This window comes from Brienomyrus brachyistius, chromosome 7, assembly GCF_023856365.1.
Source record: "Brienomyrus brachyistius isolate T26 chromosome 7, BBRACH_0.4, whole genome shotgun sequence".
NCBI classification, from domain to species: Eukaryota; Metazoa; Chordata; class Actinopteri; order Osteoglossiformes; family Mormyridae; genus Brienomyrus; species Brienomyrus brachyistius.
The window spans coordinates 622,279-646,832 of NC_064539.1; the positions used below are offsets into that span (position 1 = coordinate 622,279).

At 41.7% G+C, this 24,554-nt stretch overlaps 3 protein-coding genes across 5 annotated transcripts in view; 1 reads left to right on the forward strand and 2 right to left on the reverse strand.

Moving 5' to 3' along the window:
- Nucleotides 1–410, reverse strand: part of syk (spleen tyrosine kinase) — a 31,318-nt gene extending 30,908 nt beyond the window's left edge. The window contains exon 1 of the mRNA XM_049020951.1: nt 7–410. The gene's annotated coding sequence lies outside the window, so the exon portion shown is untranslated. The remainder of the gene's footprint in view (nt 1–6) is intronic.
- The window catches only part of LOC125746672 (lysozyme C II-like), a 93,850-nt gene that overhangs the window by 4,827 nt on the left and 64,469 nt on the right, over nt 1–24,554 (reverse strand). The window contains exon 5 of one of the 2 annotated variants that reach the window (XM_049020968.1): nt 3,480–3,489. The exons of the other annotated variant lie outside the window; for it this stretch is intronic. The gene's annotated coding sequence lies outside the window, so the exon portion shown is untranslated. Of the gene's footprint in view, nt 1–3,479; nt 3,490–24,554 lie in introns of those variants that run through there. 2 annotated transcript variants of the gene reach the window in all.
- LOC125746670 (GTP-binding protein Di-Ras2) lies at nt 452–4,228 on the forward strand. Of its 2 annotated transcripts, none has more exons than XM_049020962.1 (2): nt 452–661; nt 1,609–4,228. In XM_049020962.1, exon 2 carries the CDS (start codon nt 1,624–1,626, stop codon nt 2,221–2,223), a length of 600 nt encoding a protein of 199 aa, XP_048876919.1. In that variant the 5' UTR covers nt 452–661; nt 1,609–1,623; the 3' UTR covers nt 2,224–4,228. The 2 variants fall into 2 exon arrangements, with proteins under 2 accessions (XP_048876919.1, XP_048876918.1); XM_049020961.1 differs by having other exon boundaries at nt 459–661; nt 1,605–4,227.

Genomic DNA, 24,554 nt, shown 5'->3' on the forward strand with positions numbered 1-24,554 from the left:
ACTTACATGACCCTTGGGAAACAAGAAAAAATGCAAAAGGCCCAGATTTCTGAGATCTTTCTGGAGACTCAGTATTCCTTACATTGCAGAAAAAATCCCAATTCAGGTTTCAGCCAGAAATTAAAATACCCTTAAACGTGTACATAAAGAGGTATTTTTTCCTGATATGGCATTCACAGTGACTATATTCCCTTACACGATAGAGGTAACAATCGGCGCTTTTGTAGTTAAATTTAACTATGTCCTAGGAAGGGAGGTAGAGGTAAATGTCCATAAATGGAAATACGGCAAAGGCGTGCTGTCACTTTTGATTGAAGGAATCCAGGTAAACAGTCTACTACGGGAGGGGGTGGATACGTATTTAACAAATCAATGGACAAAGCTGCCATAGGGTCCGCGGATGTGGAAGATGGTTGATTTCTCAGTTTGAAGAGGTGGGGGCTGGGACCGGAGGCGGTGAAAGGCAGCGAGATCCCACCTGACGTCATGGCGCGATAAGCCTCAGAGGGACGGCGTTAGCTCGGCGAGCTGCGCCTTTAAATACCGCTCGCGCGGATGCGGACCTTATTGCGGACCAAACGGGACAGACTGTCGCAGCTATTTCATTCACTATGAAATCTGAAGTGTAAACTTCCACCACTTCCCTGTCAGTTTTGTTACCGTAAGTGTTTTTAAAACTAATTAATCTTTTAATAAATACTGGACTTGCATTTTTGCGTCTGGTATTGCGTGCACTTTATAACAGACTATTCGCGATCTGTAGGATACCATTGAATCTTACTGTATTTGACTCTGTTTGTAACAAAATGTGCGCTACTTTTTAAATGCAGCTAGTCCGTGTTATTGGATCTGTAGCGCAAAGCTACCAAATGGATCTGTCTTGTTTTCTGGTGGAAGGGCGTCCTAAATCACTGTTTATCGGTATTACGAAATAGCCAGTCCAAGATTAATTTATTAAGATGCATTTCTATATCTTATTTAATTTCAAAGTGATCCATTATGGCCGAAATGTAACTGACGTTGCTTAAGAAGCGTAGTGTTTGATTCGGGAGTACTGTACGGGTGAGGCGTGGTTCTTACTTTAATTTGACTATTTTATTTATTATTCTCTCTGTAAACTAAAATATGCAATATTTCACTGTAGATAGTTGTTGTCGTCGTAATTATGTCATTATACACTCCGCTTTTCGGCTGTGAAAAGGCTGAAATGTATGGATTGCTCATGAAGGGGCGGTCTTGGGGACTGGGCTTTAAAGCTTTATTGGACTGCTATTGGCTACGGCGAGCGTTTCTCTCTGCTGATGTTCATAGGATAAATTTTTATCTCATTTCACTCATTGCTACAGTCCAGTGAGACTATTATCATGTGATTTAAAGTGCCATCTGTGGGCGCTAACGCTCACCTGTCCTCTTCTTACGAGAGGAGGAACAAATTCGTAGACTAAAAAATTGACTAAAAAGCCTACGATGCCACAACTATAAATTTCCTGTCTTCTGATGGAGGCAAATGTATTTTTTTCTACTCTATTTATCCTAATGGGGAGAAAATTACACTAAACGGTAAGGTGTAAGTTCTCTGTCAGACTTATCTTGCCTTTTCCCAGTCAGGTACTGCGAAGAACAATGCCGGAGCAGAGCAATGACTACCGCGTGGTGGTATTCGGCGCGGGGGGTGTGGGTAAAAGCTCCCTGGTGCTACGCTTTGTGAAGGGGACCTTCCGCGAGAGCTACATCCCCACCGTGGAGGACACGTACCGGCAGGTGATCAGCTGCGACAAGAGCATCTGCACCCTGCAGATCACCGACACCACCGGCAGTCACCAGTTCCCCGCCATGCAGCGTCTCTCCATCTCCAAGGGTCACGCCTTCATCCTGGTCTACTCCATCACCAGCCGGCAGTCGCTGGAGGAGCTCAAGCCCATCTTTGACCAGGTCTGCCAGATCAAGGGCGACGTGGAGAACATTCCTATCATGCTGGTGGGCAACAAGTGCGACGAGGCCCAGAATCGGGAGGTGGAGATGAGCGACGGAGAAGCCATGTCCAGGAAGTGGAAGTGTGCCTTCATGGAAACGTCGGCCAAGACCAACCACAACGTCAAGGAGCTCTTTCAGGAGCTGTTGAACTTGGAGAAGCGCAGGACTGTTAGCCTCCAGATCGACGGCAAGAAGAATAAGCAGCAGAAGCGGGCGGAGAAACTCAAGGGAAAGTGCGTGGTCATGTGAGAAGACCAGGCCCTCGCACGGGCCTGTGGGAGCCGGACAACAGAAGCTCATGCTCCAGTCCGAACTCACCCAGCACCCTCCGCGGTCCACATTCAGAACTGGGAGGCGAAAAGGAGGTTGAGGGTTAAATCACTTTTTACAACAAACTACAAGACACAACAGGCGGCCGTATACATAAATAAATGCTCCCTGTGGTAAATCAAACACCAAAACATTACAAATCAGTCAATAAAGTTACCCTGCACCTGTAGGGGGTAAGCACTCTCCACGTTTGCACTCATGCAGCTCTCACTAGCCTCTCAAGCTCACATTTAATGCAGCCGTAAATATGAGATATTCGAGGTGCATGAGCTCTGCGGCAAGCATCAGAGATTACCTGCCATGAAATATGAAATTTTTATATTGCACGAAAAGATGATTAAATCACCTTAATAATTGTCCTATAAGCTTAAAAATATTTTGCGTGAGTCAAAATTCACCTCCAAAGAGCAACGCTATACTGAAGCAATACTTCTTAAAGTTTAGAATGTCTACTATCCCAAAGTGCTGAAAGGGATGGAAATATTATCTTTTAAAATATATATCTCAATGACATTAATATTTTATGTTTAAAACTGAGACAAATATATAAATCTCCCAGTGAACTGAGTTGGAATGCATATCTGCACTGCCTCTCGTGTCAGGAAGACACATGTCAGATTGGCGATATGGATACACTACATTGGCTTTTATCAGTGAGTTCCTGTAATTTGCTTGATTCCTTTTTTGGCTCACTGCAGTAGTGGGGGGGACTCCACTTCCAGCTGACTCTCTTTATATTGCATATATATTTTGTGTTCCTTTCGCATTTAGCTGATGGACACGGTTTGCCATTATTGAAAGGGAGATTCTGCCAGACAGCACCCGCATTGCACACTTAGCAAAGTGTGTTATGTGATGCTAATGGGTGTCACTTTAAACATTAATTTATGGTCACCATATTTCCCAGGATGCTTAGAGATGTGGTTCTTTTGTACATATATACAGGACATAACATACAGAGTACACTGAGTGGGAAATATTGAAGACTGAAGCTTTTATTTATTATTTCAGGGTGGAATTATCCATGTCATTTGTCTAAAAGGCAAAAAGGAACAATAAAGTGAATAAAAAGGGAAAGCAAGTTTACTTAAGCCTTAACATGACCATTGCGTATTTACTCAGCCTCATCCCAGATAGTCATGTAATCTGTTACTCTGTGTGCAACGCAAGTATATGTTTAGGAAAGGTAAATTTTCACCTACATTCAATGTCTGAATCATCTTTGCAGTAATACCGTTACAAAAAATTCGGAAGACCCACCTTATGCATTAGCCACAAAGCACATGACATATAACCTGTTGTGTTTTATCCTAAATGTTTACAAAATGTAAAAATGTACAAAACATTTTGCTACAAAATGCTTCCATTTATTGAGACGTTCCTTAAACGGTTTTACATGGCACGCATTTTCATTCATTTCAACCACGGCTTTCACTTCATTTTGCAAATATACATTAACATCTTAAGGTATATACTTTGTTTGTATAATTATATGTGAGAGTATGAATTATGCGTATATTCAATGTGGCCTATATTCAAGGGAACATTTTTAAAGGTATATATGTATTATTTAATACTATTTTTTCTCCAAGGTTATAATGTTGCATTGCACTTGTATATGTAAGCAATGATCACAGTTTGCGAAATGGAACTGCATATTCATTAGAACTACACGCATTCAAAGAATATGTGTGTTGTTTCAATACGAAAAAATTGAAAACACCATGGGTAACATGTTCTATACATGTACATGTAATAGGGAAGGGCTAAAATCCAGTATGTGACACACTAATGTCTGTAGTTTGTTTATTGATTTTTTTAAGCAGGAGATTTTAGTTTTACGTGTGCCTATAGCTTTATATTTACTTGTATATATCTTGTCACAAAATAAAGGAAACTACGCAATTAATAAAGCACTTGTCTTTAAAATTCTTTGCAGATAAGTGTGTAATTGGGATACAAAACATCCATCCATCCATTTTCCTACTGGGTCGCGGGGGGTCCGGAGCCTATCCTGGAAGCAATGGGCACGAGGCAGGGAACAACCCAGGATGGGGGGCCAGCCCATCGCAGGGCACACTCACACACCATTCACCCTCACACGCACAATTTAGTAAATCCAATTAACTTCAGCATGTTTTTGGACTGTGGGGGGAAACTGAAGTACCCGGAGAAAATCCCACGACAACATGGGGAGAACATGCAAACTCCACACACATGTGACCCTGGGTGGAGACTCGAACCCGGGTCCCAGAGGTGTGAGGCAACAGTGGTAACCACTGCACCACCATGCCACCCCTATATTATCCTTCATATCCTATAAATTGGACTAATCTAAAATGGTATGTTTCATTTCATTACCATTTTAATGTTGTTTTCATTGTGTATATTAACATTTGGTCATTTCATAATATTGTGACATGGCTGATATTTTGCAGCCTGCTGAAAATACAAAGGCCCTAATCAGTATCAAGCCAGATATAATATTTAGCAGTATCTACATCTCAATATCTTATACTTATTTGATTAAGAACTTATTCTAGGAAATGATGTTTTTTTATGTAAGGTTTTACAATGTATTAAACATGGCCTAACATGGTTACATGCACGATGGCTAAATTGTAGGTTGGAGCAGGCCAGTCAGGATCAACACGCGCCACTAGAAAGAAGTGATTTTTGAAAAACAGCTGGGTTAATGGTTTACAAACTCTACCTTTAAGCGCAGCTGAGTTAGACCAGGCATCCAGGCCAATTAAACACTAAGACAAGAAAAAAATCCCACAATCCAACACTACATTACTTCACTCCACCATGCCAACAATCAGCCAATCAGCAACCAAAATTCTGAAATCCCAAGATGTCATTTTGACATATATTCTGCATACTATATACCACCTTAATTAACTCCGGCATCAGAATTACAGGCTATAAAATTGAAAGGGCAGAGAGGAGCAGTCATTTTATATATGAATCCGTGTAATTATACAAGCATGGGTCAGTTCTGCTAAGAGCCTTAAAGGATATAATGAAGCATCTTCCAGTTCCAGAAGAGCTTAGCTGCTTGTCCACAACGATCAGGTCTTTCAGTAACCAACAGCTGACATGTGATCAGGAGGGTGCTATCCAAGGTCTTGGAATGCTAAGCCAGGATTGGGTGAGAGCAACTTCCTATATGTCATTTCCTTTTGCTGTATGACTCACAAGCTCATCTGACAACTATCTAGTTTTTCCAAAATGCAGAAAAGGCACCATGTAGAAATAGCAATGTTAATAGCACATTTAAGTGGTTTCAAAGTGTAGTGACTGATAAAGTGATTGAAAAACCTTAAGGTGTTGCTTGTTGAAACACAGATTGGAATATTAATTTATCAAGTGATTCCCAGTTAAAAGAAGATCTGGCATCTTTCTTAGTTAGGTTATGCAATAAAATTGCATGCAACACAAAATATGAATTGCTGATCCCTGAAGTAAACATTAACTAAAATATCAAAACATCTCAGCGCAATTAAAGGTACTAAAATGAAACGAGTCATTAAAATGGAAATTGTTTTTTAAAAGGCTCTTTCAGAAAATGAGAGTAAACGTGTCTTTGGGACATTTCACGCATCGGATGACTCGCATGCAGGTGCTTAATAAGTGCAGGCAGCTCTGCACACTTTATTTTTCAGCAGTTTGCACAAAAGGGACATTTTTCTTTGCCAAAGTCCTTTGCTACATCGTCTGAGTATTGATGTGATTCCGGCATCAAGAGTACGGCTCCCATTTAAGTCTGGTGGTGCCCCTACTTTCATATCACAAAGGAGGTATGACTAGAATTCACGCCGAGTTGATGGCTGGCTTATCTGACAATGATAATCAATTTAGTGTTCGTTTTGAATTCTGGTAGCTTATGGGATCATTCAACAATCTAATTCTGATGCTGTGGCTTGTACACATTCCATCCATCCATCCATCCATTCATCCATCCATTCATCCATCTTCTAACCTAGTCAGGGTGCCAGGGGGGCATGAATCCTTGTATATACTACCATATATAAATATTAACTTTATATTTCATTTCATTCCTCAGTGGCTTGTTTTCCAAGCCAATTCTGACACACCAGCTATAATACTTAGCAGCATAAATATCTCAGTCGGTGAATAACTGTAGCTTGCAGCTTGCGGGACCCAAAAGTGTCACTTTATCATTCGTATCTCTGTTTTGTTCTTTTAAATCTGATTTGAATATTTAAAGGGCAGAAAGCGGGTTTGTTTTGTGCCACATTACATAACCAGATGACTGCGTCAAGACCAATGACTCATATTCTCACTGTGTCGACCTGCAGTGATTATGTACGAAACTGAAGCTTGACTTTGACAAGCAAAACACATCTCTTCCTCGCTGTTTGTGTAATAAATATAAGGAATCACTAATTCACCACAGCCTGAAATTTACACCTCCCATTTTCAGTGACAGAATCTGTTCTGAGAAGCTGTATGAAGATCCCTTTCATTATTTAATGGGCAAGATGTGGCTTCCTCTTCAAGGAAGACACCATTCGCTAAACAGTTTGGTTTCAGTTATTGGAACAATGTTGTTTTTCCATTTAGATTTGAAGGACATCAGTAATCAAGGCCCTTGCAGCAGAGACCCAATGAAACACATTCGGTTCTTATTTGGAATGCAACCAAATTCAACGCTACTTTCCATCTAGTTACAGAAAAAGAAACATTGTTTCTTTTCCTGAAAACGGTTTTTGTGTTGAGGTACTTCCCTGCAACTTCAGGAGAATGAAAATGATCATATTCAATCCTTGACTAGTGACCATGTATCACTAAATGGACTGCAAGATTCAACACGTATGAATGTATTTACCATACGGATTGAAATCATCTATGATTTCCCTCCTCATTAATGACCTTCTGTATAATTTTTCCAGACTCTTAACCTGAGCCACTCATAAGCAGTAGCCAAAGAAAATACTGTGATGTGACAGTCAAAAAACCACAATCAAATAATTCATCATGGTGCTTTTATATTGAGTAGCCACCATTAACATGAAGGAAAGTGTTATTCTTTAACCAAAAATGTTTCAGAGCTTCCAAAAATGATTCTAGTTTACTGCCAATGGAATGGACACAAATGAATGAATATGGAATATATTCTTTAGATGACTTGATTGTGTTGATTGCTGTGTTTCACCACAACAATATAACAGATTTTTTTTTTTGTTATAAAACGATCCTGCAGCTATCTAAATGAACTTGGAAAAAATACTGTGGTGAACTGACTCAGGCGAGGCACCTCCAGCATTCTTACGGAATTACAGCCCCAAGTCTTAACAACATGACACTTGCACCGCGGACGAGGCCGAGCCCAGATGGGAGATTACACATCGCCATGGAAACTAGAACGGCGAAGCCTCCACCCTCCCTGAGAAGGAAGTCATTGTATATGTCAGCAGGGATGAAGCTGGTGGGCCTGCCTGGTCTGACAGCTACAGTCACGTAGCGATTGGGCACACAGCCCTCTTTAATGGCTGCTGCGTGCACATCTCAAAGAATTCACCAAAAAAATCAGAAAGTGATGATGCAGCACTTGAAGTTGGAACATCAAACAGGGGAAAATATCACGATGTATTCAGATGGCAATTCAGTTTAAGTCAAAAATGAAACTCAGCACTTAAAAACTGACCCAGGCTTGTTTGTCCATCTGACGGCTTGTCTGTCCCTAATATTTACCAGAATACTTTGCAGTTAAATGCTGGAGCCAAAGTTCCTGTGCAGGGAAAGCTCTGAATCTGACATGTTTTCACAACCTCTATTACAAAGAAAATTTATTATAAAAATATTATGTGGTCAGTGTTCATTATTTCCAGTATTCCTGGGCAGTGGGGGGGGGGGGGGGGGCTGGGCAGCCAGTTACCTTTGGACCCCTAGAGGTTTTTTTCTCCCTACTTCAGAGTTTTTGGTTCCTCAACCCTGTTGTCATTTGTCTTTCCTTCTTTCATTTCTGTCTTTCCTGTTCCCTGTTTTTGTTTTATGCCGTCTTAATGATGTTGTAATTTATCACAACACACCCATGTGTAGCACCTTGGAGTAACTGTTGTGAAAGGCGCTATATAAAAATAAATTGAAACTGAATTGAGTTTTCTTCATCGGTCATCAATTTCTTAAAAAAGTTCCTTCTCCAGTTTGAAATGAACAAGCTGCAGACATAAATTATGCTAACTGGTACCTTGAGTTACTGTTGCTTAGCAGTTATTAAATGAAAACCCATGCTGAGATGTGAAAAAATGTTCAAATTCTTGTTGTCAGGGGACCCAGAACAGGGTCCCTGCTTCTGACAAACAGTCTAGCAGCAAAGCAAATGGCTAGAAAATGTGTGGGTCTGTTATGGATTAGCCCACGTCTCGGTTCCCAGGAAAAAAAGGGCCGTTTATCATTTGTGGCACCATGATGCTTTTTACACATTAATAATGTTTCCCTGTGGCGTGTGCAGATGCGAAACTTTCCACACAAGATAAATGTGACATATTACTGCAGATTTTAATATAACATCATTTCCATGATGACACAATGGCTTATTGTCTTGCAAGACTTCAAGAAGATACACGTGATCTCTCTAAAATTCAGTGTATTATGGTGTATTTTGGTGTATTATTGCGCATTTTTATGTGCCTTCTACTCTGCCACTCTAACATATAATTTCCGGACTTTTGACTACTGATGCTTTTACACACATTCTGGGTAAATGAGAAAGGAACCGAGTTATTTTACATGAATTTTGCACAATAAACAAAAATTCAGTTGAGTCATTTTTTTCCCTTTCCCTTGAACAATTTGTTCAATTTGTGATACGTATTAGAATCCATTAACATGTCGTTTCTATTTTTCACACAAAAGATGACGGTGAAAACCGAAGAATAAGCTACCTGGAATGTCAGCTCTGACGAAGCCGTGATGCAGATCCCCGTCCCGGGGTTATTTTTAGAGCCAGCAAAACTACCAGCGAACTGGCTCTTTATGATTTTGGCCTTGGGGATGAATGGAACACGATAACCGTGACTGTTCTGCCCATAAACACTGCGTAGCTCCGATAAACGGTCCGGACCTCACGTGCGCCTCTGCACCGTGCGCGGAAATCAGCGTTATCATCTCCGGCGATGCGGGAAGTGCAAACGAGTGGCGCTGAAACTGCTCAGTCCGGCGCAGAGCCCCAGGTGGCCCCCGCAGCTCAATGTTGTGCTAAAATGAAAGCATCTGGATTTCATTAAGAAAAAATTGAATGTTATTTATTCGGACAAAGTGCTTATATAAAGCTAGTAGGAAGTATTTATGCTCTCTTGTTTCAGGAAACCACACTGCAGAAAGGGCAATCTCCGCTTTCAATATCAGCATATGTCATTTACATTCCACGCCGTAATAAATAAGTTATGAAGTTATAAAGAAGATGAATTCAATTTATCAATTATGCCGATTCAGCGAATCCGGTACTTGTCGCTGATTTTTTTGCACGCTCTGTGATCACAAGTGTGTATTTGTTTTATGGTTGTTGATATTAGGACCAAAGTTTAACTTTGCTTAAAGGAAATGCATTGGAGGAAAGGGGGTAAGCAAGAATGTCTGGTTTCTGTTTTAGTTTTGAGTGTTTTTTTTCTTTACCAAGCGATTTGGAAAATCTTAATGCCACTAGTGTGAAATGTGATTACAAGGACATTATGACCAGTCATAAAAGTGCTAATTTCAATGTTATCAATCTGTCAAAAATCCTTTATTAGTAAAAGACATAATTCTTAGCATTGAAGTATGAAGTTTTTATTTCATAATGTCTAGCATGTCTTACATATAATAGTTTGTAATGAGAAATAACCACATTAATTTGTATATATAATGAATTACAGATGTAATTAATATGGAATTAATCATGGACATCATGATATATAATTCTTGGTCAATATTACAAAACGACAAATTACAACCCCCCCCCCCCCAAATCCCAAAACAAACACAGATATGAATGTGGTGCATTTGTAGCAATTGTCTCTGCAGTCTCTCTTTCTCTCTCTCTCTCTCTCTCTCTCTCTGTCACTCCCACTCTCACTAATGGATGTAATGATGGTGATGCATCCCAGGGACCCAGGGCTGCGGGTTGCTATGGTTACCTGGGCACTGGGCTGTGGGCAGGCGGCAGCCATGACTCATCCTGTTTGCTCTGCTTCACTTTCAGTGGCGATGGAAGCGCCAAACATCTGGCCCCAGACGTCACTTTATTTTGATAGACGTGAACATTACTTGAGCTGTGTGACTTACTCCGGCTTGTCCTTTGGACTATTATGAGAGAATATAGTGGCAGCTAATTTATGCTAATTTTTTAAGCAGCAGCATCAATAATAAACAGTATTAATTGGAACACAGAATAAAACATCACTATGATAATTATCAGTGGAATGAATTTGTAACAAATTGTAAGTACAGAAATTAACATGACTAGTTATTTCTCTAAGGGCAGCAGGGATGCCTGGTATTTGTAAGCTTGTGCTTTCAGGTGTAAGGCTTTGATTCCTGCTCTGGCTCTTTGTCTGAGGTGCTTTCATGCTCTCGCCATGTTTGTGAGAGTTTCTGTCCACAGTCTCAAAACATGCAATTAGGTGAATCAGCGCCTCTTATTGCCGGCTCGTGGACTGGCATCCTGTCCGGGGTGCCCTCCGTCATGCCCCCGCATCTGCGTGCCTTTCAGGATTACTAACAGCTGTCTCACTAGTTCGCCAGTTGTGTGTTAGTGGAAGAGAGCACTTTACAAGCGAGCAATTTAAATCTTCCCTAGTGTTCCTGTAGAGTTTTAAAAAACAATCTGGCTGATAGCCATGTCAGTGCCAGCCATTATACGGTGATTTTTAAAAAAATAAATGTGTCTGGTGTTCAAACTGTGAAATCATTATTAATCCAAGATATAATTGCTGCAAAATTATTAAACATGGCTGAACTGCAGAATAATATTTGCAGCTTAGTGACTTGATTTGACAGTTAAATGACTTCCGTAGCATTCTGTTAAAATAAAAGTAATCTACATAATAATAACTGAAGAATAATTGAAAATCTTCTTCCCGTCAAAGAACCTTGGTGTCCTTTTTCTTATTGGTCACTAATACTGGCCAACATGCCACTCAAACTCCACTCCAACTTAAGCTAATTATCGCTAAAAGCACATCTTGGGTCCATTAAGGGCATAATTATTACTGAAGATTATCCTTTAGCTAACGACAAGGGCTTTTGTATTTTTTTTCCGGACAAATCCCATGGGAAAGATTGAGATGTCAATTAGATCTGACTTAATTTGTAAGTCTGGTAACAAAGTCACCCTAACTGGGTCTGCAGAATGAAAGTACAGCCTGACCCCTGGGGTCCTGCTAGAGGTTTTGGGCCCCATGAAAACCCATCATATGGGGCCCCCAACCCAGATCATTCCAATTATGTTGCAAATTTTTAGGACCCCTGCCACTTAGCCAGGAATTGTCCAAACTCCCCCCCACCCCTTTATGGATTTAGCTTATAAATTGTTATTATAAGAATTATACAGTACCAGTCAAAAGTTTGGACACACTTACATATAGAAAGGTTTATTGGTTCTATTTTAGAATAATTGAAAAGACATCAAAACTGTAAAATAACATATATGCAATTATGCACTGACCAAAGAATTAAACAAAAAAAAACAATATTTTTTTCGGGACTCAGAAGATGGTTGGTTTAAATCCATGGGCCACTTTTCCTTCAATCTCTGCTCCTCCGGGTCTTGTGATGCAACACCATCACTCTCCTTGGTAGGCAGTTTGGCGTGTCCAAACTTTTCACTCATACTCCATGTTATCCGTTATCACATCGCTGAGGTGAACATTTAAATGTCACAGTATATTATGCAAAAAACTCAAGAAGAAGAATAATTCATGTTCATTTGTTGGTATTACACTGGCAGACTGGTTACTTGACATCTTTCCTCTATTACCCATAGCTGAGGCTATAACAGGCTTCCCCGTGGTCCTGCCAATAAGAATGAGGCCACAGCGCACTGAAAACTGGAGGAACCTCATAAATAATTTTGCGGAGGCAGGAAAGCTGCCAGCTTCCCTTCACTGTGGGTGATACAAGAGAAACGTCTTAGCGTCCCCTGTCAGTGAAACCTGCTGAAAAAATCCCTTCCTGTATTTTTCCTCAGCTTGATTTAGGAGAGCTGTGGGCTGCTTTTAACTGTGCTAAGAGAAACCAGGGACGCTGCTGCACTGGTGCCTTTCCCCTTTGCAGTTAATCACGATGTCAGTTTTCACACTTATGCCATTTCCTGTATTGCATTTAATTTCCAGCCGTACTTAAACATTAATATATACTGTATATGTGTGAGTATGAAAGACAATGCTGATTTCATAATTATCCAAGTTGTTGTGAATTCTGTTTCCACACAGAAATAACAAAACAAGCTAGCTGCGTGTGTTTAATGACACCATGTGGGAACAAGCACCACTATCCCAAACAAGAGATTTGATTGTTTTTGACCATTGGAATTCTGAACAATTAGAGTCAGAAGATGCTCCAGCTGATCACTCTATAATTAAACCAGCAGCAAAAATCACAAAATCTCGAAATGTGGATTCTGCCCCCACCAAGAAAAACGATTAATTTCTCTGCCAAGGAAAGTGTCCCAGTGGGGATCTGGAAGTCTGCAGCTACTCTGAAGCAGATGGTACTGGTTCTGGAAGTGGCACGTTAAGGTGCCAAGGAGAAGGGTGTTCAACTGCCGTCATTCTACTGCAGCCAGCCTCCGCAAAATATGGGCACAAAATGACTGAATCCTAACTGGATTAATCGGAAGGTTCACTTAAATACCCTGGAAATAAATACACAGGGGACACTTGTAAAAGAAATGCAGGTCACTGTTTTGGTGGATTCTTTGTTTTTTGTCGCTTTTTGTCTCACGTAATGTATTTTGTTCTGCAAACCATAGACCTCGGTGTCATAAAATCATGTCGACTTGCTTTTGAAAAGCTATTTTTTTTTTAAAGATATAATTTGGGGTTTTATTAAATGCAGTTTAATCAGCTGCATTGAATTATTTGTAGTGCATTGAATGATTATTTTTGTGACTGTTCTTCGCTGCATTCTTAATGATGGTTCCGCAGTCCATGATGCTGATCATGTTTAAGGTACAGGAAACCGGACCCATGGAACCATGGACACAGCTGAGCAAACAAGCTGTGCGGCCTTTAGCACGTATGGCTGCTGTGCATTGTGAAATATGACAGCCCCCCCCCCACCCCCAGCCCTCTCACTGTGTACACAAACATGGATTCTGTCGTGTTACGAGGCAGCATTGAGTTCAGCCTTTAGGGCTTCAGGAAGAAACTGCGGTAGGAGGTAATGGGATGTTATTGTTGGAGCTGGTTTGCCAGGTGTATGATGAATAGATATGTGCACAAGCAGCATCAGTCATTCAGCTCCACAGCTACCAGTTCCCATCCAGTGGAAAGGAACAAATTTGACGTCTGACCTGTCATTTTTCCCCCACTATTCCATTACAGCACAATACCAAGATCTCGCCACTTGCTGGGAAGGATGCATTCCCAGACAGCATGCCGTGTGCAAGCCGATGCCTGTCAGCGGAAGGAGAGTTGAGTTAAACCGAATATGATCTCCTGCATCTGCCCCAGTTAGTAAACGAGAATCCCATGACGCCTTTGTGATGCTGCCCAATTACAAAATATTATCTGTTCCACAGCAGGTTTCCTTCCTTCTGGTATGTCATTCTATCATTAATGAATATTCATGAAGCTTGTCTTTTCAAGGCTGCTTTGCATAGTTCAGCACCGACAGGCCCTTAAGTTATGTTTCGTGCCTGTTTTTATTTTATCTGTAAGGCATCCAGATCTTGTAATGGAAGTGTTGTGGAGCCAAAGGAACAACCTAGCAGAGTTACCAAGACAGGAAAACCTTTTAGAGCTGCAACAAGAGCTTGCTTGGTTCTCCAAAGCTACAGACTCAAGTCTATAATTTAGAAGATGAATTTTCTAGCTTGTTTACTTGGGACAGGTAGGGCAATGTGGCATCGATCCATAGCCAGTGCCGTGAAAAAGCTCACAAAATGTTCCAAATTTTCTCCCTTAATGCAGAAGATCCATTTTCATTGCAATGGGACTGAATTTGGTTTCCTAACAGTGACCAACTCCTGCTTCGATTACTGGATGGATCAGGTCCCCGAATCCTGCCAGTGCCCAGAGGATTTCACCTTACCCTTTGTGCCCAGAGGATGGAAGCTATATAGTGAGCTTCGGCTTTATACCACCTAAGCCCCTAGATCACTGGAAGGCCACCAGGCTTAAGTGGTATGGTGCCATTTCCTGTGCCCTTCTGGTATAATGTACTTTGACTAATTTCTATGCCTCGCAAGGCCAGTAAGGATGACCTCAAGGATGCACAGTTCAGGGCAACCTGACTATATTTATTGATCTCCCCTTAAAAAAAATCATTCGTTAGTATTGTTGCCGTGCTGACTGTATATAGTCCAACCAGTCGCGTTAAGTACAGCAGGTCCAGTTTACAATGGGATAAGTGGGGCTTTTATCCTGAAGTTATAGTGCTGTTTAAGAGCTCCATTATGAAGGTGGATTTCTTATTGGCTCAGCTCAACACCAAAAGCCATTTATATGCTTTCTTTAGCTTACTGAAATGAAAAATTCTTCACAGTGAAGGAGCCCAACAATGAAATAAAATCTCTGGCATATCTTAAATGAAGTCTGCCAGGAGTCAGGCTGCGTGGATTAGCAGAGAGCTGAGACCCAAGTGGGATATCCTCCCGACTGAGCTGCTGCTCCTGCTGTTAGTTTGATCTCCTGGCTGATACACGCTGCAGGCTGTGAGGATCATGCACAACGTTCCAGCGCTGCTGCAGACTGACTGCAGCTCTCCAGAGAGACACATTATCGGAGCGCTGAATTTGCACGGAAACGTCTTTGAGAAGCATATGAGGGGAAAAATCTGGCATGAGACCACAGATCAACTTACAGCCAGTATTTCCAAGAGGAACTTACATTAATGAAAGGAAGGATGAGTAATTTAACGAGGACTGTACTGAATGCACAGGATAACAAGGTCTAATTTCATTGATGCAGCATATGACTTCCTTGAAATACTTATTTGAATTTCCAAAGTAAATTTGGAAAGGATATTTTTGTTGATCAACGTATTGCAAACAATCAAATTTGTTCACACTATTGTAATCTGTCACGTAAATACAAACTGCCCCTAAGACCATATCAAACTTGGGTTGGCTGTTTATATTATATAATTAATTTGCCTGTCGGCTCAAAATGACCTAATGGGTGGTGGGATGATGGAGGAGCACCAGGAAATCAGCTAAACAAACTGAACCTATCACTACACCACACCCCCTCCCCAAAGCATATTTCTTGAGATCTAGTATCCCTGGTTTGGGAAACAGTGGGTAGTACAGCTGCCTTACAACAGCAGGGTTGTTTGTTTGAATCCCAATCCTGTTGTTTGTGCAGAGTTTGCATGTTCTCACCGTACTGTACCGGATCCTTCCTTCATTCAGTATGCTAAGTGGCAATTCTAAATTCCCCATGCTATGCTTCTTCACTGTGGTAGACTGGCATCCCCTCCAGGGTGAATCCCTGCCTTGTGCCCTCTATGCTGCCAGGCCCCCCTGTGAACCTGACCAAGATAAGTAATTAGAAGATGGATGGTCTGGAAAAGAAATTTTCTCTTTTACAGTTGCATGACAGGAATCGGAGACCCCTCTGCAGCAAGACTCGTCAGTGTCCACGGCAATAAAATGTAGGCATTATTTTTAAAATACCATGTCCACGGTAAAAATTCCTTTTTGATCAAAAGGCCTGTCAAAATTGGCCATGGTGTTGATCTCTGTGGCATCGCGATGAGATGAGATCGTAGCCAACATGACATGAATGCAAAGATCAAACCACAGAGCAGCCTTAAAAAGCGTAACATAATGTAATGTAACGTAACAATTTAAAGTAACAACGTAACATCCATCCATTTTCCAAACCGCTTATCCTACTGGGTCGCGGGGGGTCCGGGGCCTATCCTGGAAGCAATGGGCACGAGGGAGGGAACAACCCAGGATGGGGGGCCAGCCCATCGCAGGGCAAACTCACACACCATTCACTCACACATGCATACCTATGGGCAATTTAGCAAGTCCAATTCACCTCAGCATGTTTTTGGACTGTGGGGGGAAACCGGAGTACCTGGAGGAAACCCCCAATGACATGGGGAGAACATGCAAACTCCACACACATGTGACTCGAACCTGGGTCCCAGAGGTGTGAGGCAACAGTGCTAACCACTGCACCACCATGCCCCCCACAGCATAACATAACAATGTAAAGCCACATAACATATAATAAGAAAAAACATAAAATATAACAAAACATGACATAAAAAATATATCATACGGAAACGTGAGCATGATATCAAACATGAGAGCAGGTTATAGAGATAGACATGCAACTAAGCATGCTGATCGATACATGCTAAGGTCGAAAAACTGGTATAAATAAACCAAAATACCTGACTCTTCCTCCCAGGAAGGCTGGTGGCCATGCTAACTCCCAACATGCTACACTGGCTAAAAATGATACGTCTGTATTATTAGAGTACCTATTTTTAACTTGGGCCTAATCTCCATCTGTTTTGGAGCACACTGTGGGTGGGGATGGGCCACAGAGAATCTGCGGCAGTTAACCATCAAAGACATCACCGGGCATTTCTCACTTTAGTTTGTTATTCTCGTTTCAAGAAATTAACCTATATAAATAATTACTTATTCTCTAACAGGGCCACGTCATTCGCGAATTTCAGAGGATGTTGCAGTTTTACTGAATCTGCTATCAAATGGCTCTTCTGAAGTCTGCCTTTTGCGGTTTGTAATCACTTAATCATTTAAGCTAATCAGCAGGAATTTCAACCAGCTCTGACACAGGGGGACTTTGGAGGAATCAAGCCTATTGACCTTTCTGCTCCAGTTGGAGCAATTGGGGCATCACAAAGTAGCTGACAGGGAGAGATAAATGATGTTAAATGCTGCTTTTGCAGGATTACAACTGACAGCTGAAAAGCCCCTGGTTCAGTCAGTGGATGGTATAGATGGTTCTCCAGGGCAATTAGGGGATCAAATGCTGGGTAAATAATGCAAAGTGACATCGATCCAGAAGGGTGCAGTTTCTAACATCTCCCTAGTGCTGAATATCCCTGTCTATTGTGTAGGAGAACAAGGTTTGCTTTCCTCACAGAGAAAGCAGGAGGCAGCAAGTGGCTTAGCAGGTTAGGATGCTGCACCTGTAATTAGTAGGTTGCTGGTTCAAAGCCCAGGGTCAACAGAATGGTTTCATTATTGGGCCCATTTACTTTCGCAGAAAAGCATCGAACACCCCATTTCCACCAATATAGTGTCAGGATATCTAGAACTAGTTCCACGCATTTCCACCACAAAACAACGGCCTTGGACCAGAAAAAAACGGCACCGCAGAAAAGCTGGTCTTGGAATTTGGAATGATAATGTTAGTGAAAGTGGGGCAGGCTGTAGCATCCAAATCTTCAGCACAGCTGGAAAATTTGACGGCTTGTGTAATATCGCCGATGCCAGCAGTGAAACAACTTGCCAGCGTTTATTAGCAGAACAACGCTACATTGATTTTTTATTCTTAGGAAAGCAAAAGATCAATTTGCTGGACAGATTAAATAATAAATTATAAACATGCAGGTCGAATAAATAAAATATTGTGGCGTTCCATTGGGAAAGACATCATGAGGCAGAGAGCAAAGTTCAGTTTTTAGCAGACTCCGAAAAGGACAGTGGAAAAACAGCAAGTGAGAATAAACTCACTTGCATGCTCGGATGGGGGAGAAATATAGCCTGTAAGGAGACAAAAATGCATACAGGCAATAGAGGCAGAGCACAACGAGTCATACTCTGAAAATTATATGACTGTGTGGTGTTTAGGAACAACAGAAACTCAGCCATGAAGTTGCAGAACGCAGAACAGAGCCGGGTCGCCGAGTGCTGAGGTGTACGGTGTGTAAAAAATCGCCAGTGGTCTGTTGTCTCAATAACTGCAAAGTTTCAAACCTCCTCTTAATGGAACGGGAAGCGCAGTGCCAAGCACTGGATGGAGTGGTGCAAAGCACTGCACCACTAGTGCCTCCAGCAGTGGAATCGTGTTCTGTGGAGTGACGAATCACGCTTCTCTGCCTGGCAGTCTGGGTTTGGCAGAAGCCAGGAGAATGTTACCTGCCTGACTGCACTGTCCCAACTGTAAAGTTTGGCGGAGGAGGGATAATGGTGTGGGGTTGTCTGTCATGGGTTGGACTAGGCCCTTTAGTTCCAGTGAAGGGAACTCTTAATACTTAAGGATTCCAAAGCATTTTGGACAATTCTATACATCCAACTATGTTGGAACAGTTTGGGGAAGGCCCTCTTCTGTTCCAGCATGACTGTGCATCAGTGCACAAAGCAAGGTCTATAAAGACCTGGTTGGGTGAGTTTGATGTGGAAGAAATTGACTGGCCTGCAGAGAGACCTGACCTCAACCACATCGAACACCTTTGGGATGAACTAGAGCGGAGATTGTGCTTGATGTCCAACATCACTGCTTGACCTCACAAATGCTCTTTTGGATGAATTGGCAAATAGTCCCACAGACACACTCCAAAGTCTTGTGGAAAGCCTTCCCAGAAGAGTGGCAGCTGTTATAGCTGCAAAGGGGGGACCAACTCCATATCGATGACTATGGATTTAGAATGGTATGTCATAAAAGTTCATGTAAGGTGTGGTCAGGTGGTGTCTCAGTAATTTTGTCTATATAGTTCACATGTATTTCAGCATCTCATAACTGGAGAGGAATTGCGTGAATCGCACCACAAGTGCACAGGTGTGCAAAGACCAACATAACCACTGAAATGGGATAGCCAGTGCTCCAGTGTGAAGCAGAATTAAAACACATTTTGAATGCATGCATTTATATAAAGACTTTTTAATTTAATCATCATTTAATAGTCATATAGATCCTGCAACCCTAACCAGGTTAAATTGTGGAAGATGAATGGAAGGAAATGAAGAAGGCTTCGTAACCAGCCACAAAATATCTACCCAACAAATTTCAGGCTAAACTTGTTCTGAACTATTAATAATCTCTGGAATATCTCTGGATTTCATATACGCCTACATTAACTGAATGTTTAATGAAACAATCAAATAATACATTACTGCTACAATAGAAATATATGTCTCCATTTCAGCACCAGGAAGGACTTATAATATATTCCGTGGTCCACATAGTTATTTATTGCAAAGGTTGCATAAATAAGCATAGATAGTTATGGCTTTCAGTCCATATCAGTAGGACAAGCACAATAAATTCTTGAGGAAAACATGTATAAATGACAGCACATTTGAAGTCCTGGCTCAGGGCCTCCACATTCTGCCATCGGCTTCATTGTTTGCCATTTAATGGCCCTGCTACTGACTCAGATTTTGCAGCGGGATTGATGCCGGGCCTCAAAGAGGCAGATTCATTTCAGGAAAACGTATTAACTTTTGTACACAAAGTATGCCTCTAGCCTTTTAGTTCAGCTGCGGCGAATCTACATCAAAGCTCTACATGCACAACTTCAGCTGACATGTGCGCGACAGCTTGTGCCCCTTCGTTCAAGGCTCCAGTCTGGATTTGAAATCTATTTATTTGGTGAAAGCTACCGGCTAGTTTTTACTTTTTGAAACATGGAAGCAAAAACCCATCTAAGGCCCTTCTACTTAAGTAGAAGAGACCAAGGACTACAGATGAAAAATGACATACAGTCAGTCACAAAAAAGTAATGGTACAATTTGGATGTAATTTGGTACATGTGCAGACCAGCGATGGGTATGTAAATGATTTGATCTGCAAGGAGCTGGCATGTCTAGTCACCAGAGACAGAGGATGCCTCATAGACGAATTAGACAGCATTACCAGCACTTGACAGAGTTTGATAGGGGTCACATTGTGGGTTTGCATGAGGGCCAGTGGTTATATCGTGCAATTACCTGGCATGTAGGGCATGCAGATGACAGTCGCCCAATGTTGGAACCAATGGGCACACGAGGGCACCCACACACGTCGTGAAGGTTCCGATCACCCAAGACAAACCACACCAAAGGAGGATCGCCATATTGTGCTCCAACATTACAGAACCCCATGACATCTTCGCCAGCCATCCAGACACAGGTATTGGACTCTCTACAACATCCTGTGTCACCCAGCACCGTGTCTTCAAAACTGTTATCAGCCGGATTACGGATTCTCTGTCCCATGCGTAGGCTGCCGTAAACACCAATGCAGAGACAGCTGCGTTGTGATCAATCCTACCAAAGTTGTGGCGGTGGTGCCACACTGTACTGACATGGGACCAGCATGTGCCCATACTGCCAACTCTGTTGTCCGTTTGATCCGATATTAAAATCTTTGCGAAACAGTCACATGACCTTTCACCAGGTGCAGATTCATTTCCTTGCCACCACTCCAAACGTTTTTTGTCATTTAGTATATTTACATAAATGTTGCTAATATGCAATGTCCCTGTCAAATAAGCCGATAAACAACAAACAACTGATTGCTCTAGTTAGCCAAACGTATGATGCAAATAAACATGTCTAACTATGGAATAAAACCTGACTAAAATGTAGGAATTCTGGGGAAGAGAGAAAGCAGAGGAAGCTATTTCCGGCAGTGCAAATAAGGAACATTTTCCAGTATAATGTGAGATGGTTTCACACTTCATTAGTGAGCCTTCAGGATGATCACACTTTCTAATTACATTTATAGCCGCACTGCCTGTAGGAGAATTTTTTAAAAAGTCCATGCATGTCTTTCCTTTCCGAATGCTGACGGATAGTGTCATGCCGGCTCTTTGGAGTCTGATTAGTTGCCTTCACTTCCATCTCTTTGTACAGAATTTGCATTCCTTACGTTAATCGCCTGGAACACTTTCCCATTTAACAAGCCATTTACTTTATTAGCACTGAACAACAAGGCCGGCACAGTGACTCAGAGGTCAGCACTGAAGCTTCACACCTCCAAGGTTGAGGGGGTTTGAATCCCACCTCTGCCAAAGACATGCAGTTCAGCTAATTGTGTCTCTAAATAGTGCATATGTGCCCTGTGACAGACTAGCACCTCATCCAGGGTGAACTCTGCTGGACATAGACCCTATGATACTAACCAGCAAAAGCATGTGGACAATGGATGGATATTTAACCACAATAACCTTGACTGATATGATCGTTTATTATTAACAGTCCCATCACCAGAGGTGGAGATGTCAGGTCCAGAAAATGAAAATCCAGACCAGGATTTTGTTTCAACCAACCAGTTGAGCGTAGTGCTTAACTGGTTGGTTGAAACAAAATCCTGGTCTGGATTTTTACATTCTGGACCTGAAATTGCCACCTCTGCCCATCACCTGAACAGGGTCACCGTTACCTTTTCAGGGACCCCAAGCAAAGCTTACTTGGCACCCCCCCCCCCCACAAAGAATAGTGATTATTTCACTTTCTCAGCAATGCCGGTGATCCAGGGCCCCAATTCTGCCCATAGCTGGAACCAGCCTTGCATCTGAACACATATTTTCGAGAACCTCTTTTGATCAGTGTCTATGAAGAACAAAACATGTACCTGTACACTGTGTAGCTCACTGTGTTGCTTTATCACAAATAGCGTGACTGCAAGCCGCTGCCTTGGCGATATCTCACTGAGGAACTTAATTACCAAAGCTCACAATGACAGGCCTGCAATACTTCATCCAGATTCTCCAGGTCATGACACAGGCAAATGAGCAGCAATGCTAATCTGCGTGCTGCACAAACGAGTGAAAACATGCTTCCAAACTGGTGTCTGGAGATGAGATTTTATTTCCCAGCCTGACATGATGTAATGATATGCAATCCTCGCAGCCAGCAGCTCACCCTCCCGTATTGTATCATGTCTATTTATAGACCACAGGCTTATTCAAACACACTGCTGAGTGTTACGTGAAGAGAGAAGACTTTAGATCTTCCAAGAGAAATAAAAAAAAAATGCCACAGGTTATTTAGAAAAACTAGACGTCCGTGCAAATGTTGGTTTAACCGAAATAAGAGTTTTTTTTTATACTCTGTTGAATGGCATTGAAAAAAATCTTGGAATACTTCGAATTTGGTGCCAATGTAACCAGGCACAGCTTCTTCCATATATGTGACCTCCTTAGATGCATCATAACCGTTGATGTTTTTGCTACAGAGGTCTTCTGTGGAACAATAAATTCATACTGTAACCATAATCTATTGTTGCACATTCTAGTCATACAACTCATGCCCATTTGCACAATTGTACGTATGTATGTGTTTGTATAATTGTTTTAACTGTTTTGGTTGCATTTTTCTGTGTCACATGTCCACGTCTCAGTTTATGTTCATGTCATGTTTAAATTGTCACATTGTTAAATGTCACATTTATATTTAGTTTTCCCCTGTTTTCTTGCACTATGACCAACAGGATTGTAATTTCATTCCAGCATATATAACCATTGGATCTTGCAGCTGAAGATGACAATAAAGGCATTTTAACTTGACTATGACTGTGACTTTGACTGTGTACTTCTGTGTAATTCTGTCAGTTACTATTTTGGCTTTGCTCCACGTCTTTGCAGTTCCCACAGAGCATTTTGTTATCCACTGGTTTCTCTGCCAGCTGAGACAAACCAAATCTTAGGTCTTCCATCGTTCGGCACAGGGAACGTAGCCCCTTTGATTTTCCGCAAATGCCATCTGGTGAGGTTCAGATGTAAAGATTAGTCATTCCACAGGAGCTACCATCGCATTCCCACCTTTTCATTTCCAACTTTGGTATTCCCATCTCCCCTCAGAAGGAATATATTTTGTTTGCATGTCCTGTCGATTTCACACAAAACCAGATCATTAAACTCTTAAGCTACTTCTTGCTTCACATCAGTTGTTTGTAGCAGAAGCCTGTATAACTGCCATGTTGAATGGGTACCCACAAAAATCTAATCGATATCAATTCACAGCACTGAATCCTGTTACACTCTTTCCAATTTCCTTCCAGACTATGAAAGCCACACCGTTTCCCCTTTATTGTCCATTTCCTGAGCAGTAAATGGTGTTTTTGACTGATTGAAATTGTCCTAGTCCAATCCGTTTAAGGTCACAAGTGCCTAAGACATGGACTTGCAAGTGATCCAATTCCATCTTCACCACATCCAGCTTTCCGGCTCCGTACATCCCATATTCCAATGGTGATCCATCCTTTGCAACTCAGGGTTTTATTTTCTGGTGATATCAATAATTGAACATACACACCTACCACACTCCAAAGAACCCTAAACTCTGCCAAGTTCCTTCAAAATCAAGTGTCCCATACGTCAGCATGACGTTCACTCTAGCTTGTCTGTCCATGACGTGTTCTTGATAAGGTATGGAATTGGTGTACTTCTGAAATCATGTCATTGTCACCACTGTCATCATCCCTTCCTGACACTGTCCTATATTGCTATTGCACAAAATAGGTATTATTTTCACATGGCACCTCTGCTTAGACCACAAGTGACCATGGCAGTTGAAAATTGCCTCCCTGATGCATGCAAGCCCCTACTATATCTTGCACTCCTTTTTATGCCAAAAGAAACGCAGTATTATATTTATTTTTACATTTATTTTACACCAAATGGCCAAATAACATTTGGTCAGTCTTGTAACAGCTCATGGACTTGATATAACTTTGGTTCCCTTTGAACCATGATTCTGTAATACCATTAAAGTCATTGCTTTCATTCCACAATTTCATAAGCTGAGACCAGGGATGTTTCTAGATATGGAAAAGATCAGGAGCTAAGTCCAGTTTACCTGGGGCTTGACTTTTCTTTGAAGGAAGACTGGCATGGGGGCTAAAATACTCGGGGCTACAGCCCCGGCTGATCGGACCTACAGTGACACACGAATGGCTGAGACCAAAGTCTGCACACATTTCCACTCCGAGAAATCCAGTGCTGGTGAAAAAATTGCCTCCTGACCATTTCAAGGGAGCAGGGAATTCTGGGAACAGTGTAAGTGTGATTCCTGGGCACACAGGAAGTTCCTAAGCTGCAGAGGTCCCACACTGCTGCAAAAAGAGCCCAGCAAGTGGGCAGCGTGTCTCGATAACTGGCTTTTC